The sequence below is a fragment of the Lemur catta genome, chromosome 2 (assembly GCF_020740605.2).
Source record: "Lemur catta isolate mLemCat1 chromosome 2, mLemCat1.pri, whole genome shotgun sequence".
Lineage (NCBI taxonomy): Eukaryota > Metazoa > Chordata > Mammalia > Primates > Lemuridae > Lemur > Lemur catta.
This window is the reverse complement of record NC_059129.1, coordinates 53327765-53348687: the sequence shown is the minus strand read 5'-3', so window position 1 is coordinate 53348687 and position 20923 is coordinate 53327765. Positions and strand designations below refer to the sequence as shown.

General features: G+C 34.6%; 1 protein-coding gene across 4 annotated transcripts in view; it reads left to right on the top strand.

Annotated features, from left to right (window-relative positions):
* SUPT3H (SPT3 homolog, SAGA and STAGA complex component) overlaps positions 1-20923 on the top strand; it is a 447473-nt gene that overhangs the window by 355395 nt on the left and 71155 nt on the right. For 3 of the 4 annotated variants that reach the window (XM_045542085.1, XM_045542088.1, XM_045542086.1), the window contains one exon: positions 8795-8905. In XM_045542085.1, coding sequence (XP_045398041.1) covers positions 8795-8905 — 111 coding nt within the window. Of the gene's footprint in view, positions 1-4708; positions 5368-8794; positions 8906-20923 lie in introns of those variants that run through there. The other variant, XM_045542087.1, reaches the window with a different exon arrangement.

Below are 20923 nucleotides of genomic sequence, written 5' to 3'. Positions count from 1 at the left end.
AGAGTAAATTTAGCCAAAGTCTTAAATTCCCTAGGATTTTCAGAATGGTAAGTGAGCACTGACTACAACTTAAAAGTCACCAGCTGTATTAACCCCTAACAAGAGAGTCAGCCTGTCCTTTGAAACTTTGAGGCTAGACATTGACCTCTCTTTCCTAGATACAAAAGTCCTAGATGGCATCTTCCTGTAATAGAAGACTATCTCATCTACTTTGAAAATCTGTTTTCTAGTGTAGCCACCTTCAGCATTTATCTTAGCAAGATCTTCTGGATAACTTGCTGCAGCTTCTACATGAGCTCTCGCTCCTTTGCTTGCACTTTAATGTTGTTGAGATGGTTACTTGTGGAGACGGCAACTTTTCTTAAATCTCATGAACCACCATCTGGTAGCTTCCAGCTTTTCTTCTGCAGCTTCCTTACCTCTCTTGGCCTTCATAGAATTGACGAGAGTTAGAGGTTTGCTCTGGATTAGGCTTTGGCTTAAGGGAATGTTGTGGTTGGTTTCTTCTATCCAGACCACTCAACCTTTCTCCGTATCAGCAGTGAGACTGTTTCACCTTCTTATCATTCATGTGTTCACTGGAGTAGTGCTTTTAATTTTCTTCAAGAACTTTTCCTTTACATTCACAATTTGGCTAACTGTTCGGTGCAAGAGACCTAGCTTTTGACCTGTGTCAGCTTTTGACATGCTTCCTCACTAAGCTTAATCATTTGTAGCTTTCTGTTGAAAGTGAAAGATGTGTGACTCTTACTTTGACTTGAATACTTAAAAGCTATTGTAGGGTTATTAATTGTCCTAATTTCAATATTGTTGTGTCTCAGGGAATAGGGAGGCCTGAGGAGAAAGGAGAGCGATGGGGGCAGGAAAGAGTGGTAAACAGCCAGTTGGTGGAGTAGGTCAGAACACACACATCATTTATTGATTAAGTTTGCTGTCTTATATGGACACAACAAACAATTACAATAGTAACATCAAAGATCACTGATCACAGATTACCATAACAGATACAATAATAATGAAAAAATTTGAAATATTGCAAGAATTACCAAAATGTGACACAGAGACACGAAGTGGGACACATGCTATTGAAAAAATGGTGCCAATAGACTGGCTCAACACAGGTTTGCCACAAACCTTCAGTTTGTAAAAAACACTATATACGTAAAGCACAATACATCAAAGCACAATAAAAGGAGGTGTGCCTGTATTTAAAGGTAAATATAATACATTTAAAGTTCATCTCTTATACTCAGCAAATAGTTGGGTCTTGCTTCTTTATCCTTTTTTTCTGCCTGTATGGTTTTTTTTGTTTGTTTGTTTTGAGACAGAGTCTCACTCTGTCACCTGGGCTAGAGTCAGCCTAGCTCACTGCAATTTCAAACTCCTGAGCTCAAGCTAATTTTTCTATTTTTAGAAGAGACAGGGTCTCAGTCTTGCTCAGGCTGGTCTCAAACTCCTGAACTCAAGTGATCCTCCCCCTCAGCCTCCCAGAGTGCTAGGATTACAGACGTGAGCCACTGCGCCCGGCCTCTGCCTGTATCTTTTAATTGTAGTCTATAATTCTGTGACATTTAAAGTATTTATTCATGTCATTGGATATAGGTTGACTATTTTGCTATTTGTTTTCTGCTTATTCCCTTTATTTTTTGTTTCTTTGTTTCTCTCTCCTGTCATCTTTTGGGTTAACTATGCTTTTTTAGAAATTTATTTTAATTTAGATATTGATTTCTTTGTAATATCTTTTTATATCCTTTTTTCTGGTTGTTATGCTAAGGATTACAATATATACCTGTAAATTTTCAGTGTACTTGGAGTTGTTACTATATTACTTCACTCACAGAAAATGTAAGACTCCTATATTTATATGTAAGTCCATCTACTTTACTCTTGTCCTTTAGGCTATAATTGTTATACATATTACATCTATATATGTTATAAACAATACTGTAATTTTGCCTTAAATAATCAAATGTATTTTAATGAAACTAAGAGAAAAAATAGAGTTTAATATTTACCATTCCCATTGTTCTTTATTTCTTTTTAATGACTGGAGTTTTCTTCTGGTATCATTTTTCTTTTGTGTTCTGCTGAATTTTGTTTAATATTTGTTATAGTGTAAGTTATTAGCTTAGTTTTCATATTTCTGAAGGTGTCTTTACTTTTCCTTCATTCTTAGAAGATATTTCACTGGCTATAGAAGTCTGAGTTGAAAGTTTTATTTTTCAGTAGTGTAATGTCATTCCATTATTTTTAATCAGTAGATTTATATTATTTTTTATTTAGTAGAGTTGTATTATTTTTCCTTATATGTCATGTATTGTTTTCTCTAGATTCTTTCAGAATTGTATCTTTATTTTTGATTTTCAGTAGTTTGACCATAACATCCATTAACATGAAATGGATGGCCCACCCTCTTTCATTTTGCCCTTTTTGGGATTTCCTTTCTCACTTTACACCTACTGTGATTTCCCCAAACTTGGGCTCTAGTTTGTCAGGCCTCTAAGGTTGTATTTTAGCTATCCTCCAGACTTACTGGATCCTGCCCTTAGGCTAAAATGGGAAAAACAGGAAACTCAACCTACTACCATTCCCTTCTTCTAAAAGTAGACACTCCCCTTTCCAGCTGCTGCCTGCTTTTGATCAGTCTCCAGTGCTTTTATGTGCTTGGTTTTGTTATTATTTGTTCAAAGCTTCTACTTTTATCTAAAATTCCCTTGGTACAATAAGAGCTATTTACCATTACAAATAGTAGAATCATGCCAAGATATAATCTTATAGTTCATAGTAAGCAAATTTAAATTTCAGTCTCATTTCTGGTTTTCCCTTTCATTTACAAAACAGCAGAGCTCACTGCTTATTTATTAAGGGTCAGTCTAAGCTACAAGGAATTTTTCTATTGTAAAGTAGTTTTAAAGAATTTCAGCTCATTCAGTAACATTGTTACCAACTATGATAATGAAATGTTACCCAAAAGACCTCTTCAGTGGATTTTCTTTACAAAGTATGTGAGAAGGAGTTGTAATTAACCTAGTGATTATGTATACATAAAATGATTCTTTATAAATTTTTGGAAATTCTTGAAATTGTTCTCTTGAACATTTAAACATTTTTCTCCTGATCTTATTGAAAACCATTAAATTGATTTTATGGCAAAGGTTTCCTGAGTAAAGTAAGTATTAGCCCAGTCCATGTCTGATTTCTCCTACATTTGGAATTAGTGACATCAGAAATAATAATGCCCCACTTCAAAGACATTAATTATTTTGTACTTAGTCATGCACATCTTTCTATATTCTTACTCAATATATTTTGATGTTTTACTCACTGGAAACTTCATCTATGGTGGTATCATGGTACAATACATTCTACATAAAACAATAAAGTCTCTATTACTTAATATATACCAGCTCTGTCTACTAGAAGTCAAGAGATTTGATGTATAGCCATATCTGTAGCACCATAGTTGTAACCTTGAGCGTGTCCCTTATCTTCACTCTCTCATCTATGAAATGGGATAGGGGTTGGAATAGAGTGGATGATTTCTTACGTCCCATCCAAATTTAATAATGTATGCATCCTTGAATACAGTGATTCTCTTTTGTCCTCTCCTTAAATAACTTTTCTAGTTTTAATTTCCTAAGTTAAAGAGAAGCTTTTCCCAGTTACATAGAACTACAGTTTTAACAATTACCATCTCAATTAGGCTTTGAAATGAAAAAATTAACTATATTATATACTAAACTGTTTGCCCAATGAATGGCCTGCCTTCATCTGAAAAGAAATTTTCTATAAGGATGAAGCCCTGGAAAGGCTGCATATACAACAATAAGGAGACAGAGGACACTTCCTTGGCCAGCTTATGTATCAGCCTTATGGTCAGCGAGTGACAGGAATATTATAATAGTAATAGTAATACTAACTTTTCATTTGCGCTAGTCTGAGATATGTGTTATTCCTAAGACTTCAATTTTAGCAAAAAATCTAGTCCACCTAATATTATAGATGTGGAAAGAGTAAGAGGCAGACCTGAGATTCTAGGTCATTCTTAAACAATGACTCTGCTAAGGAGAAGGCTGAGACAGGATGGGACACTCTCCCCTGCCAAGAATTTTTCAGTTGGGAAGAAAAGAGTCAGAACAGGTACTAATATTTGTAAGAGATCCAAGGGCAACACAAGTTTTAATATAACTTCGTTGACCACAGTTGAGAGTTCAAACTGCTAAGAGATTCTGTTCTGTATTAACCAGCAAAGACAAGCAGGGAGGCAATAGTCAGATCCAGAAAATGTGTAGAACTCCATATGCTACTTCAACTTCCAGTACCCAGCATCAATTTCTGGCTGAAAAGACATAAATAAAGAGTAAATTGAAGAATACAAGAATGGAATATGAATGCAGCCAAGAGGCAGAGGACCTGACGTACAGATAAGAACTTTACCAAACAGCTAATATTTTACTTAAGGAAATACAGAATTTGGCCCCCCAGAGATTTCTGCAAACCCTCTACAGACAGCAGGACTCAGTATTTTGTCAAATACGTAGGTTTAGTTGTTGAAAATTTAAAGAATATCCTAAAATGTGGGTATAATCAGGATGGGAAAGATGAATACATATATAAATCTAACACTCGTGATAGATGATCATAGCAAATCTAATATTCTTAATATCAGAGAATAAATATTTAAATTTAATGTTAATTCTTCCAAAAGCTCTGGGTTGACCGTGGAGGTAGACGCCCCCAAATCCCAGGACCTCAGCAAGATCATGGTGGACATCCGGGCCCAGTATGACGAGCTGGCTCGGAAGAACTGAGAGGAGCTGGACAAGTACTGGTCCCAGCAGATTGAGGAGAGAACCACAGTGGTCACCTCACAGTCCACCGAGGTCGACGCTGCTGAGATGACACTCACGGAGCTGAGACATACAGTCCAGTCCTTGGAGATCGACCTGGACTCCATGAGAAATGTGAAGGCCAACTTAGAGAACAGCCTGAGGGAGGTGGAGGCCCGCTACGCCATGCAGATGGAGCAGCTCAACGGGGTCCTGCTGCACCTGGAGTCGGACCTGGAGTCTGGCACAGACCCGGGCAGAGGGGCAGCGCCAGGCCCAGGAGTACGAGGCCCTGCTGAATATCAAGGTCAAGCTGGAGGCTAACATTGCCACCTACCACCGCCTGCTGGAAGATGGGGAAGACTTCAATCTTGGTGATGCCCTGGACAGCAGCAACTCCATGCAAACCATCCAAAAGTCCATGACTCGCAGGATAGTGGACAGCATAGTGGTGTCTGAGACCAACGACACCAAAGTTTTGAGGCATTGAGGCAGTAGGACCAGAGTGCCCTTATACCAATAAAAAGTTCACAGGTCATTGAAAAAAAAAAAAAAGAATTTTGAAGAATATTATTAAAATTCTAGAGTCGCTGCTTAATACAAAATTCTAAACTTGAGATAAAATTTTAATTTGAACAGATTATGAGCACCTCAGTAAAGGACTGGATATTGACAGATGAAGGGGATGTGAAGATATTTGTTGAGGTGAAAAAATACTAGCAATATAACATTTCAGATTTAAAGGCTCCCTTCCAAAGAACTCAAAAGGCAAATCAAGAAAGTGTAAAAGTGCATTTGGTAACTTCATTATGCTAATGTTAGCAGTTGCTGAATTATAGCAAATGAACCTGAAATTGGCAAAATGGAAAATCTAATGACATTGTTAATTAAAAAATAATATATATTTATTTTTATATAAAGTAACATTACCCTTTTGGCAAAGATAGCATGATTTGACCAGGCTGTCTTACTTGTCTCCATATCTTATAAATAGCAATCACAAAGTAGTTTCTAACTTATGCTTCTATCTTAGTCCATTTGGACTGCTGTAACAAAATACCATAAAGTTGATGGCTTATAAACAATAGGAATGTATTTCTCACAGTTCTGGAGGCTGGGAAGTCTAAGATCAAGGCACTGGCAATTCAGTATCTGGGGAAGGCCCGCTTCCTGGTTCATAGTCATTTTTTCACTCTGACCTCGCATGGGGAAAGGGTTGAGGGGTCTTTCTCTGACCTCTTTTGTTAGGACACTAATACCACTCATGAGGACTCCACCCTCATGACTTAATCACCTCTCCAAAGGCCCCCACATACTAATACCATCACCTTGGAGGTTAGGATTTCAACGTGTGATTTTTGAAAGAACATGAAGATTTATTTACTATAGCAGGCTCCTGGTTCAGTGTTCCCAAATCCTATTTGATTGCCATGGCAGAGGTTCTGAGAGATTTTGACCAAAATGTTCCATACCAAAACCAAATTTATTTGGGAATGTAGAGGAAAAGTATTACTTATATTGGCCATAGAGAAAAGAAATGAAAAATAAATACAATTTGCAAAGAAGGAGTGAATTCAGGAGATGCCATAGAAGAACACACAGGAACTTCTTACTCCACCTAGTGTACAGGATAGTGACTCCTCTTGATATCTCTCTCTCTGTGTTTCCGCTTGAGTTTCTACTGGAAGACTTACTCTATTTAGATTCCAAATCCAGCTAAATATTTGCATGCATTTTCACAAATGTATAGAGTACCCTCAACCTACTTCGTAAATACCTGTTATACTGGCAAGTGAATGAGCATATATTGGTCACATTCATATTGTGGAGCAGAATTGACTTACAGAAGAGTCTTTACCCACATCTGGGGACCTGCCAATTGCATTTATTCTAATATATTACAACTGAAACAAAGAATTTGTGATGAGAATTGAGAAAGCACTGAGAGAAATCCTGTCCACTTTTATATCAGTGCCAATTGAAGGTTAAAATAACTTAATCCATGTTATTATAAACAATGACGATAATTTAGAGTATTGTTGGAATGAAGTTGAGAAATATACCTAAAGTTTTATTTGACTTATTTCAAATTTTGTTAAAATAACAAAAAATAATCAAGATATGTATTGTTTTATATTTTAAGTCTTATTTCAGGTTCAACTGGGATAATTAGCAGACACTCTGGTTTGTGGACACTTTTAAATTATTTTACTAGTTAGTAATAAGAAAAGCATGCAGATGCTTTTAAAAGTAAAGAAGGATATACAATGAATAATAATTCTCCCTCTAAGCCCTGTCCTCCAACCACCCATTTGCCCTCCAAAAGATAAGCACTGTTAAGTGATTTTTGGTGTACCCTTGCAGGATTTTCTATGCTTAAATGGGTATATAATGTTTGGCCTTCCTTTTTTTCAACAACTGGTAACATAGTTTCACCCAGTTGGATACCTTGTATTTTTTTTGCACATAATATATTGTAGAGATAGTTCCACAGGGTATGTATGGAACTGCTTCATTCTTTTCAGTGATTGCTGTGGTTTCTATTTCTTGAATGGATGTATCATAATTTATTAACCAGTCCCTCACTGACAAACTGACTCTTAGTTCATCAATCCAATTAGTACTGTAATAAATAACTTTGTATATATGTATTATTTTGTATCTGTGTAATATATTTGTAGGATAAATTTTTACAGGTGAAACTGCTGAGTTGAAGAGGTTGTACTTTTTCATTTTGATAAGATTTTGTCAAATTGCTATCAAGAGAGGTTGCTATCCATAGAGTTGCATTCCTTACAAAGAATTATGAGGGTAAAAATTGTAGTAATTATCAGAAAAACAAATAGTATTAATTATAGGCTACAAATGACTTCTAAACCACAGTTACGGTAATACTCAAGTTGAATATTTCTCTTGATTCTTTAAGGGTGATGACCTGACATCTGATACCTATTGTGCTTTGTAGTAAATGAGCTTACCATTTCAAGAACATAGAGGTTCCATTTTTAATACTTTATTTAAATAATAACCTGATAATATTAATAGCTAACATGTATTGGGCACTGTTCTAAGTGGTTTATATATTACAACTCATTTAATTTTCACAACAATCCTATAAAGCAGTTATAATTGTTATACTAATTTACAGAGGAGGAAACTGAGGCCCTAGGTATTATGAAACTTGACAGAGCTGGTAACTGATAGGATTGGGATCTGAACCCAAGGTAGTTGGGAAGCCAGGGCTTGCAATTGAACCATGAGGCATTTTAATTATTTTGGAAAAATCATGTTACATGCATATACACATATACTCTGTCATTTTTTGAGGTAGCATTCATACTTTCATTGCAAATAATCTTTCTCTTTCTTATGTCTTTTTGTGCTTTCAAATCTGCCTTTTACAGATTAGGCAGATTAGAATAGAAAGTTTTTGTTTCTGTTTTGTCCTAAAGACATCTAGAAAATTAGGAACCAAGTTGAAACGATCTTTTACAATAGTTCCCACTATGATAAATAAATATATAGCAATGTTACATTTTTTAAGTTGATGATCCTTAAGTTATTTCAGAAATATGCCCAAGAAGCTCCCAAGAAACATTTATAATAATAAATGTTAAAAATTTTTTAAAAAAAATAACTTCCTGTGGTTCTTTCAACAAGCTCCCATGACACTTTTTATATGCGCGTAAGTGGCTGTATTCTCCTGTATCTTGACATGCAGGCTTAGGTGAAATATTGTGGGCATAAAAATCACATTTGGTAGGTCTGCTAGGAAGGGGTCACGTAAAAGTCATCTTTGATTTGTTAATGGAACTTTTTTTTTAGATGTAGTATATGGCAGCAGTGATGTGCATCCTCAGGGAAAAAATGGTCCATTTTATAAAGGTTTATTTTCATATTTTATACACTGTAGTTCTGTTGTGTGTTTTTGATTTAGTAACAATTTATGTGTTTTTCTGTCACAGAGCACTGCGGCCTGTGGTGTTGAGGCTCACAGCGATGCCATCCAGCCCTGCCACATCAGAGAGGCCGTTCGACGCTATGGCCGCAAGATTGGCCCGCTTTCCCCATTCACAGTACGTAATAACAGAGTTATAAAAAGTTATATTTATAATCTGAAAGAATTTTGATTTTCAAGTGGTCAAATGAAGAAGCAATGGAATTGTTGAAAGCAATTTGTGGTGACTGTAATTTTGTTGTATAAAAGTGGCATAATTCTCTTGGGAAATAAAAGTCATTTTTGTCTCTTTTTGGAAGGACGCTTTTTTTTTCCTACAAAATATTATTTTTTCAATTACAAATTAAGCTTTTTTGTTGGGGCTTATATTTTCTGTTTTTCAAAGCTTAGGTTTATAAAACGTTTTTGTCAAATTATATGTATCCAAATATTGCTAGAAGCACTTTGTATTTTAAAACTGGTTAGATTGGCATTACCACTTCTATCTGATGTCCTTCTAAACATACTTTGAGTTGGAAGAAGAAGAAATGATTTCTTTATTGGCTTTGAACTGGGCTGAAAAATGCAGACAGTCTTTCACATCTTCAAATGATTTGAAAGCTTATAATCAGGGTTTTGTTTTGTTTTTAATGGGGAGCTAAAGACTTGATATTTCAGCAACCTAAAGTAAGTGGGTGTTTGTGTGTGTGTATATGTGTGTGTGTGTTTTTACGTTTTAATTAACTGCTCATCTGTGGCCCTTTAAAAATAAATTTTTGTTTATGTTACTAGAAGTTTCTCAAGTCCTCCTCTGTTTATGAGTAACTGGTTTGATATTTGGAAAGTAAGGCTTGATTTATACAGCTGAGGAATAGTAAAATTTTATTTTTTTTAATATTCACTTTTATTTTAACATTAAAGCAAAATGTATATGTATAACATGATATATAAATAAGTAAATGAGTAAATAATGAATATAACATAGTATACATTTTTACCTAAGAGTGGATTTTACTGTATTATTTTTTCATAGAAGTCATGATTTCTTCTAAGATATATCATCACCTTTTTTTCCTTGTGTTTAAAGAAAATGCTTCTTTCCATTCTTTATTCTTATTAGTTATTGTTAATTATATAGATTCTCAACGTGACAGCAAGAACATGCTTTACCAATGTCTTCAGAAGTTTTTTGTACTAGTGACAATTTTCACTTTTGTTTAATATTTAAAATTTGTCTTGTATATTATAAGAACATGATTTTAATATTGCTGATTAAAGCAACGTATCCTTTTGCATTAATGTATAAGAAAGAATGAAATTAAATATCTTTTACATGTTAGGTGAAGCTATTTTAAATGATAGGCCAAAAGGAAGAAAAATAGGAAAAATTATGAATTAGGAAGATACGAGATGATTGGAAGAATTTAAAAATCAACTGAAATTGAAAGAGCCAGCTTATAATGAAGGCTTAAAAATATCAAACCATAGATAAGAGCCAAATAATGACTAACAGATTGAGGCAATGCAGTGGAGAGAGAGGAAAAAGGAGGCAGTGCCTAATAATAATCTAGAAGTAATTAAAGGGTAGCAAAGGGAAACAATTTTTGAGAAGTAACCTTAAATGGTAACTAAAAGTAACAAATAAAATTACATAAAGGAAAATGTATCTAAAATGAGGAAAACCTCCTAGTCATAAAGTCTGCATTATTTCCTCTAAAGGAAGTGGTAGCTGCTTCATTCTTCAAATTTTTTGTTTTTTAACTACATTGGACAGATCACTTGAGAACCATCTTGGTTGATGACATTATTTAATATGCATGTGTGTGTGTGTGTGTGTGTGTGTGTGTGTGTGTATTTCCCCCTATGTCTGACCTGGTACTCATGCATTAATATTATTGCTGTTATAGTCAAAGCCGGTAGTGAGTGTACTTTAGGCCAGGCATGGTGGCTCACACCTGTAAGCCCAGCACTTCGGGAGGGAAGAGGATCACTTGAGGCCAAAAGTTTGAAAACTGCTTGCGCAACATAGCAAGACCCTGTCTCTACAAAAACATTAAAAAATTAGTGGAGCATGGTGGCACACACTATAGTCCCAGCTACTCAAGAGGCTGAGGCAGGATTTCTTGAGCCTAGGAGTTCAAAGTTGCTGTGAGATATAATTGCGCCACTGCACTCCAGCCTGGGCAACAGAGCAAGACCACATCTGAAAAAAAAAACAAAAAAGATACTTTAATGTAGGTCGGGTATAACTTAAGCTAATTTTTACCTAATAAACATATAACCCATGTGCTTTTAAAAACTAATGATACAATTTTAAAATGCTTAATTTAAATAGATCTGGAAAATAGAACAGATAAGTCATGACCTAGAAGGCTCACTTAGCCACTAGTAGAGCAGTCAAACAAAAATCAACAGCAAATGATAAAGAACCCCACCCCACCGGGGCACCTGGGATTTTATCACTGTCAGAAAGGCTTCACGTAAATAGATCTCTCCATTACCTTCAGATGTAAGAATTTGCCCAATCGACAGAACTGAATATGCCTACTCTATTGATGTCATGAACAGTTTCATGATGTATATTATAATACATAAATCTGCCTTTTAAAGTTAAAAATTCTCTCTTTAAAATGGGATAGATTTGCAGACTGTGGTTGTCAATAATGTGTCCACCCTGCCCTGGCTCCCACATATCTCCAGCTGCTAAAGGGAGGAGCTTGTGGTATAATAGAAACCCCTTGGTGTTGGGGGATGCTGGTGTTCAGCTCCCTAAGGTTTACTCTGAGGACTTGAGAGGGTACTTAAGCCGCAGTGGGGATACTTTGTTAACCAGGCTTTGAGCTACAGCTCATAACAGGACAGGAAGCAGGTGGGCTGCCTCTGTACTAACCATAGGTTGAGACCTAAATTTTCATAAAGAAAGGTTGAGCTGACTCACCTCCAAAGTAAAATTTCCTTTGTGAATTAAAATGCCAATGAGCAACTAGTTTCTATTTGTGTAACACAAAGATTTTGTCTTTGTAGCATGTCATTCTGAATCTAGTATTTAATGTATATTTAAATGTAATGTCTAATTTAGAATATGTATAACTATGTGTATGTATCCAGATTCCAATAATTTGAAATTGATTTGGAGAATTTGAATAATGAGCAATAGTTACATGGAAACTTAATTCCACCATACATCAGAAAGTATACTTAAAAATCTACTTGTAGTGAAGCATCATTCTGTCTTCTATTATATATATATGACTTCTAAAATAATTTTACACCAAATTACAACATGATCAATTTCAGGAATACGATTCATGATAGGAGGAATTGTAAGTGAGTTCTTTACCTTGGGAATTACTTAAATGATAGAAGAAAGGAATTATTAAAGCTATGTTAAGTGGAGGAGAGGGAAAAAAGTACAAGAAATGCTTTGCACTGTAGTAGCTGCTGGGGTTGGGAGTAAAGGGGGAGGATGACATAAACATCGGTCACCTGCCACTCACCTGTGAACAGTGTGTTCACAAGTGTGGAGACATCTAGAAACCATCCATTCCTACTCAACGAGTTATAACACTACTGTCTTTGTCATATTGGTTTTGATTGGTGATTTCTATCTTTTCGGTGTTCTCAGTTATTTTCAGTCCTATTCAGAAGATCAGAGAAGGTATCATACCTAAAAGATTTAAGTAATTTTCCTGAATTTATGCTATTAATTAGATTAGATTAGATTACACCAGGGCTAAAATTTATGCCTTCCAACTCCTAGCTTCAAAATCCTTCTCCTGAAATATATACTTTTGCAACTTTCCCCATCCGTATATGCCTGATTTTCTGTATAAACACTTTAAAGAACCTTTAAAGAATATAGTTTTACTTTTTTGCTTCTTGTTTGTTTTTCCTAAGTAATTCTAAAAATCACTTCAGATTCTATTAATATGATCTGTAGCGTTTTAGAGTGCTTATGCAACCTAGAATCTTGTAAGTAATTTTGATGCTTGCCATCTTTTATTGTGCTTTTATTCATAGTAGTTGATGTCACGTGGTGATTAAGAACTTTGATCCTGGAGCTAAATAGGCAGGGTTCAGATCTCAGCTCTGCCACCCACTAGCTAAGTAGCCTTACTGCAAGTTTCTTTACCTCTTTATAGCTCAGTTTCCTCATCTGTAAAATGGGTAGTAGAACATACCTCATGATAGGACTTAAGAAGTACTATGAATTTGACATGTAGTAAGCTCTTAATAGATTATATTAATAATAGAAGTAGTAGTAGCAGTAATAGCTATAGTATATTTGCTAAGAGATATCAGACAAGAATACAGAGTAAGAGGAAACCATTGCACCCAACCACACATAAATGCACTTACCTGCACATGTACACACACTAATCCTAGAAAAAACTAAAAATTTAAATAATAATGTGACTTATTTACAGATATAATTAAAATTTAAATACCATTCAAAGATTATTGTTCCTGAGAATAAATGTTCATTTTTATTTATTTGTATTTATTTTTGAGACAGAGTCTTTCTCTGTCGCCCTGGCTAGAGTGCAGTGGTGTCATAGCTCACTGCAACCTCAAATTCCTGGGCTCAAGTGATCCTCCTGCCTCAGTCTCCTGCGTAGCTGGGACTACAGGCATGCACCACCAAGCTTGGCTATTTTTTTCTATTTTTAGCAGAAACCAGTCTTGCTCTTGCTCAGGCTGGTCTAGACCTCCTGAGCTCGAGCTGTCCTCCCGCCTCAGCCTCCCAGAGTGCTAGGATTAAAGGAGTGAGCCACTGCACCTGGCCCATTTTTATTTCTTGGTTTAGTAATGATTAAAGAACGTTAATTTTTTTATCATAAAACATAAAGTCTCAGTAGCTTAGTGTACATAGTTACCACCAATTTTTTGCGTACTAGCTGGATTTTGCATACCAGCTCTGTGGAACAGAAATCCAAAGAAAAAATGGATGGCCTCAGGTTTATAAAGCTTCTTCAATTACAGTGTAGATGAGTGTATATATTTGTGTATGTTATTTAAGAAAAGATTTTCAGAGATTAATGATTATCAAAATTGATAAATAAAAAAATGACTGGTTCCATTTTCTTCAATTTTTGAAGTTTCTTCATTTACTGATTATAAAAGAAGTGCCAGTATGTTAGAAAATTAAGATAATACAGAAAAGTAAAGAATAATATAAAACTTATATCCTACAGATAACTATTATTAATATATCACTGCCTTTTCATCTTGTCCTTTTTCTGTATATATACATAATAATAATTTAAGTAAAATTGTGATTATTCTAATATTTTTTACTTATCATTTTATGGCATATCATGCATTTCTTACGAACATGATTTTTAATAGCTTCATAGTATACGTTATGCATCTGAACGTACCTTTATTCACTTTACCATTCCCATATGGTTGTTTATTTAGGTTATAAATAGCAATAGTGGATATTCTTATATGTAAATCTTTATCCATCTATCTGGTTGTTTCCTTAGGATAGATTACAAGAAGTGAAATTGATGAATCAAAACATTGGTTCTTTTAATTTTCTTGATAATCTTGCCAAAATAATTTCTGGAAAGCTTGAACCAATTTATGATCATGTAAGTGGTATATGAGCATATAAACTCTAGTCAGCATTGAGTGTTATCATTTTTATTGTCATTGTTACAGGCAAGAATAAAATAGCAATTTTGGCAGCTAATATTTATTAAGCACTTACATATCATGCAATATATTGTATTAACTCACTTGATTCTTATAACAACCGTAAGAAATACAAACTATTCTCTTTCTCATTTTATGCACGAAAAAAAATAACAGATTTTAACTAGTCTTCCCAAGTTCACATATAGCTTATGAGTGATTACATTTTGCTTTAATTTGTGTTTGATAACTCATGACATTGAACATTTTTACTGATAATTTGTATTTCTTTGAATTTTGATCATGTCTTTGTCATTTTTCCATAGGGCAGTAGATTAATTTGTATGAATCTACTAACTTATATGAAGAAATTTTTCTAATTAAAAATTTTTAATGCCATTTATCAGTCATGAACAATAAAATTTTTTGTCAGGTTTATTGCAGATATTTTTCTCAGTTCTTCATTTATCTTTTAATTTTTTTCTAATTTGATTTCTTTCTTTTCTTTTCTTTTCTGTTTTTTTTGAGACGGGTCTTGCTCTCTTGCCCAGACTGGGATGCAGTGACACAATCATAGCTTACTGCAGCCTCTGACTCCTGGGCTTAAGCAACTCTCCTGCCTCAGCCTCCCAAGTTGCTGGGACTCATGTGCCACCATCCTCAGCTCCTTGATTTTTTTTAATATACAAGATTTTCTGTAGTTAGATCCACTGATTTTATCCTCTACAATTTTTTCATTGTGTTTTGATTTTTAAAAAATTATTTTATAACCTGAGATTGGTTACATGTATCTATATTTTTAATGTTTTAAAATTATTTATCTTTTTTGCATTTAACTATAATTCTTTTTATCTAACATGTAATGTAAGAGTTTGTACAGTATTAGAACTAAATATCAAAATATTCTAGTTAATTAAATGAATAATCCTGTTCTTATTTGTTAGAATTGTTTATCATCTATTAAATTATTACAAGTGTATCTCAGGTCTTTCTGTTTTCTGTTCTATATTTTTCCAAAAATACTGGTAGTATTTTACATGTATTACCTGAATCTGTGAAGGAAAAAACAAGAGGGGCATCAGGGCCCCAAAAAAGCTATAGCAAAAGGTTTAAACGAATTGTCCCATCAAAAAATTGATAGGAATTTAATTATTTGAAGAGCGTTTTCTTGTCACAGCCTAAAAATTCAAATGCTTTTGAATGGTAATAATAATGGTCTTTTAAAAAAATTCTTAGAATTTACTTGTACAGATTTAAAAGTAAAAAGTATTTAAAAATTTTATGATTAGAACTTTTGTTTTTTTCTCCCAAAGAAAATACCCTGCAGGGCAACCCAGTGTACTCTCTTGTCATTTGGAAGGTGGTCAAGACATGTTTTATCTAGAGCCTCACTGTTTATAAACGGTGGGTGATGTGCCCATGGTTACCCAGTCTGAAGCTCAAGCCTAGCTCTCCATGGGAAGTGCTGTAAATGGCTGTAAATAAAACCAGGTCTGTAATTTTAAAAGACAGAAAAGAAACTGTATTCACTGAGTGGGATGACATAATCCCATGTGTAATGCCTAAGTCTATTTTAGTTTCTCCTGATATTCACAGGAGATAGCTTTCTATTGAACTAGAATAGTGAGACAATAAAATTGATCGTTTTTAAGCATGGTCCTTAACCTAAATAATATCGTAAGTGTGTCTCTAGAAGCAAGTCTCTTCAGTCTCTACTCAGCTTTCTTAAAATCTGAGACAGATTCATAGCATTTTATAGCTGGCTAGGACTTGAGAGAGCCAGTCAGTCTTGGCCTCAGAGAAGCTTTGTGATGTATCCAAAGACACCTTGCAAATGCATGAGAGATGACCCTAGAATCCAGCCTCCTGATGCTCAGATTAATCCCCCTTCCCTATGGTCACTTACTTTGATGTATATGTATTTATTAGGGGGTGCTAGGGATGTCCTCATGTCATTAGTTATTTAGGGATGTTCATAATAGACTAATAGGGATCAAAACTATACAATTTCCTTTAAGAATTCCTCACATTAAATTTTTAAAAACAAAAGTGGCATGGCACATTGATTATTTTGATCTAGAATTTCACATTTGTAAATAATATTTATGTCATTAACACATTAGATTTGTTATGTGTTCAACATGCAGAATTAAATGTTACAAAATAATAATGTAAATACCAAGTAGAAATTGGGTAGAATTCTTAAATTATTTGTATTTTTATGGAAAGTAAAAATTTTCTCAGTACTAAATCTAGCATTATAGGTTGGGGCTAAGTACCTATTTAAAACCATAGGCCACTGATTCTCAGGGAAAAAAATTAACGTGGCATATTTATCATGTAAGAATAACCTAGAAGTGAGTGTTCTCTGGGAAAACATGAAGCATTTAATTTAATTACTTTTAATTTTAAAATAGGATGGGAGCTTAAGGTCACATAGTAAGGACCAGAGCCCTTTCTGTGAAAAGGAGTTAAATACTCTGGTTCACTGGTACCATAGGCTTCAATGAATCCTACCCGTGAAACTTTCTCATTGTACGTTGGCCTGTATTCTTAACTCTTTGGGTGGTCGTATCCTGAAAACATGAGATAGCATTTCCTAAACTACATTGTGTAGAAGACAGGTATTCCAAGAGGTATTCAATCTGTGTCATATAGGGAAGATCCACTCTTAAAATCTCATTCAGTAAGAATAGTGAGGGTGTTTTGAAATCTAAGTTATGGTTAACATTTGGAATATCATATCCCTCAATCTCTACTGTATTTCCGTATTTTATTTTAGTTACACAGCATTAAGAAAAGTTTGATTCAGAGTATAGTAGTTTTTAATAGTGTTCTACAGAGGCCTGCAATAGACTTGGATCAAAAGAGAAATAGTAAGAATTCTTGGTTTAAAAGTTGTTTCACTAACAATTTCTAACAAGTGCTTACATTTCACAACTGGTAAGTGTTTTTAGAGGAAATCAACATAAGGGTTTCTTATCCAGCATAATTCTTAATGGTTTTCTGGAAAATATTTTTAATGAATCTTAAAGCACTGTTAGCTACTCAAAGATGTCACAAAGAAAATCTCAATTACCTAAGGCCCCTTCTCTGACAAATATTTGTTAAAGTCTCAGGATTAAATTTATTTTGCTTTTCCAGTTGAATCCAGATTTGGTGAACATCATTACCAATACATTTTCTGCTATTGTAAGCGTAATATCTTGATTCTCTTTTGCCAAATGAAGTCGGTACAATCGTGTTACATTGTAAAACTGTTTAGTTAATTTTTTTAATCAGCAGGCAGAATGAGGGGAGAAGGGAAAAGCAATCTTATCTCATTTAAACTGTATCTAGCAATACCTTACCTTGGGGCAGCCAGCAAATTTGTTTATAAGGAATTATGCAGTTCTAGTTTGTAAAATCCTGATATTATTAACACCTAGTGTATATCTCTGCATTGTAGAGTGAATATTCAAACATGGTTTGCTTTTTCCTGCCTTTACTTTTATATTAGTAATAAAGAACTCAAATTTAGTCCAGCACGGGTCATATATCCTAAGGTGATTTACTCACTTGCACAATTTTATATAGAGTATTTAGGCTGCTTTAAATATCAAAAAGCAAAACAAATCTAAATTCCAAAACACAACTTCCTGACCAACAAAGCGTTTATAAGAAGTTCAAATATAAAATAACGAATGACAGAACCTTTATTCTGAGTAGCACAAAAATTATAATGGATATTCAAGCCAAATGTCTATGAGGCCCCTAGAAATATTTCAAAGAATCCTAGAATTTTCAGGAACATAGTTTGAGAAAAGGAAAATCAATTTTCTATAATGGGGGCATGGTTAAAGTGGCAATGAAAGATGATAGCCCTAATCAGCCGTGTGTGTTCCTCCAAGTTTGTATCTTTCAAAGTCTTTTTCAATTGGAAGTAGTTCAAGAAGTTAATGAATGGGGGTTGGGGGGAGGGGATGGAGGTATGACTACATGGTGAGTGCCAGGCGCACTGTCTGAAGAACGGACACGCTTGAGGCTCTGACTCAGGGGGATGGGCAGGACATGGACCATGTATATAACCTGAGCTTTTGTACCCCCATGATGAGCTGAAATAAAAAAAAAAATCTTAATACCATAAAATGCTTTGAAGCAAAGAATAAAAATGCCATACAGTTAAAAAAAAAAAAAAGAAGAAGTTAATGAATCTCTTTTTGTTATAAAAGGCATACTGTATCTTGGGGACATGGGTGCAAAGAAAGAGGTGTAATTTACACCAAAGAGAAACTTTTTCAGCAGAATATTCCAAAAGGACTAAATCTTGAGATTTGTATGTATTACTACAGTTTCTGGGTCTTTGCAATCTTCTGGGAGAATGGAAATAGAATGGAAAAATCTTTTGAGTGACTCTCAAAAGGAAAATATCTCTTCTTTAAAAAAAAAACAAAAAAAACCAGCACAGGATTCTTTTACTCATAACTTCATGAAAGCAGCAAAAGGATCAGTTGTGAGGAACGAAACTAAGTTAAGCTATTTCTAAATTTAAAATTGTGCTCCAAAAATGACCAGAAACTTTTCAGTCTATGAATAAACAAGAGGATTGTAAATATTCAGTTAGACATGTAAGTCATTCATTATATTAAATTAATCATGTTGACCTAGGAAAAATACTATTTAAATTTTTTAATTAATATATCTAAACTAGGTCAATATTAGAAAACAACATGTCAGTTTCATTAAAATATTTTTATTTACCATTGCCAGAAACATGTAACATTCGTAAGTGTTTTGTTTAAGTGAAACATTTGTGTACTATTTGTATATTAATAGCATGACAAAAATCCCCTCCAAATACCCATGATGAGAGCCTGCTGAAGTGGAGGTGATTTACTTTTTGGCAATTTCTTAAATAGTGTTGCATACTTTAGTCAACAAATGTAGTCATTGAACTGTCATTTAATTTATTGATGTAATTGCAAAGTTAATCCCACAACATAGTAAGTGGGTTGTTTTAAATGGGAAATTTACACTTTACAAAAATGAAATTGATACTCTTATTGTACCCAACATATATTTAAGGCTGTATGCAAGGTAGAAAAATGTGCAGAAAAAAATAGTTATGCCTTGTTCTCCTGACTGGTGTTTTAATTATGATTTGATTTAAACCAAATCCCCCAGGCTATGTATGCACATATCAACTATTCCACCCCTACATACCGCCTCTGCATGACCCCAAGCTGTGAGAAGAGAAAATTCATAGCCCATATGTCAGTCAGATGTTAATTCTTGCCCTGGCACCTGGATAGGTTCTCCCACCTGATTAGAGTGCACTTGCAGTTCTGGGCATTTGCCCAATATGTGGAGTGTGTGCTCCAGATCTGGAAATATTTTGGCTGATTAGTTGGCACAGGTCAAGTGGATGGAGCCAAGTGTCAGGCTCTGAATTTGCCCAGGTGCATTCAGGGTAACAGCTGAGCTGCTGTGCCCCTGTTGGAAATACCAGGGATGGAGTATTTGAGTTGACTCTTTGGCTCCAGAAGTTCATAACCTGGTCTACAGGTTCCTGTCAATTCCAATTCAAACACTTGTGCAGGTTTTATAGTTTCCAGTAGAGACATTGGAGACTACATTTCTGGCTCTGATCTTACTGTACATTCCTGGTCTAACCCAAAACACCCATTTCTGTATTCAAGACTACTTAGGCAAGATCCTAATAATAAATAAGTTATACTTAATAAACTTTTCTCATCCAAGTAGGCTTTTGGTGTTCAAAAAAAAGGAGAGAAGGAGAAAAAAGAAAGCTAGCTTGGGCTTTACATTGTGCTTTTCTGTGAAGCTACTAATTAAAGAAGACAGTATTAGGGGTTGATCCTCATGTGGATGAACTAACTTTGCTTTAGTTTTTGATGGCAACCAGGTCTCAAGTGGTTAAAGTAAAAAATTAATTAGGAGGAAAGGCAAGACAATGAACGGCTATGAGTCAGTCTGTCACCCATTCCTGCTAGAAAAGCAATTCAAAGCACATGCTTTCCTGACAGAATGAAAGTACACTTCACAGACAAAGGACAACACTTGATTTTTTAGTTTGGAGTAGGTAATAACAGTGCATTTCCAGAATCCGTATTCATACAATTGAACTACACATGATTTAGAAGTGGAAGGACCAGTGTTAACATGCCTCTTTGTCTTGAGATCCTGATATGTCCATTTATTAATTCAGTAAACTTTTGTCAAACATTGTGTTAGAAATACGTTTGGATGGGAGTATGATATTCCAACATAGCAAAGAAGGTGCAGGTGCGTACATAAGCAGTGCCATGTGACTGGTGTTGTAACCGAAAGGCAGACAAAGTGCCTCAGGTACAGAGAAAGGAATGCAAAATCTGCCGAAGGAAGTCAAGGAAATTTTGTAGGGTCATTAACATTTGAACTCAGTTTATAAGATAAAGGTGAGTGAATGAGTAAAAATTTTGAAAAGATAATACAGGCAGGAAGAAGAGCAGGAATAAAATTTTTAAAAAAGAAAAGAGCA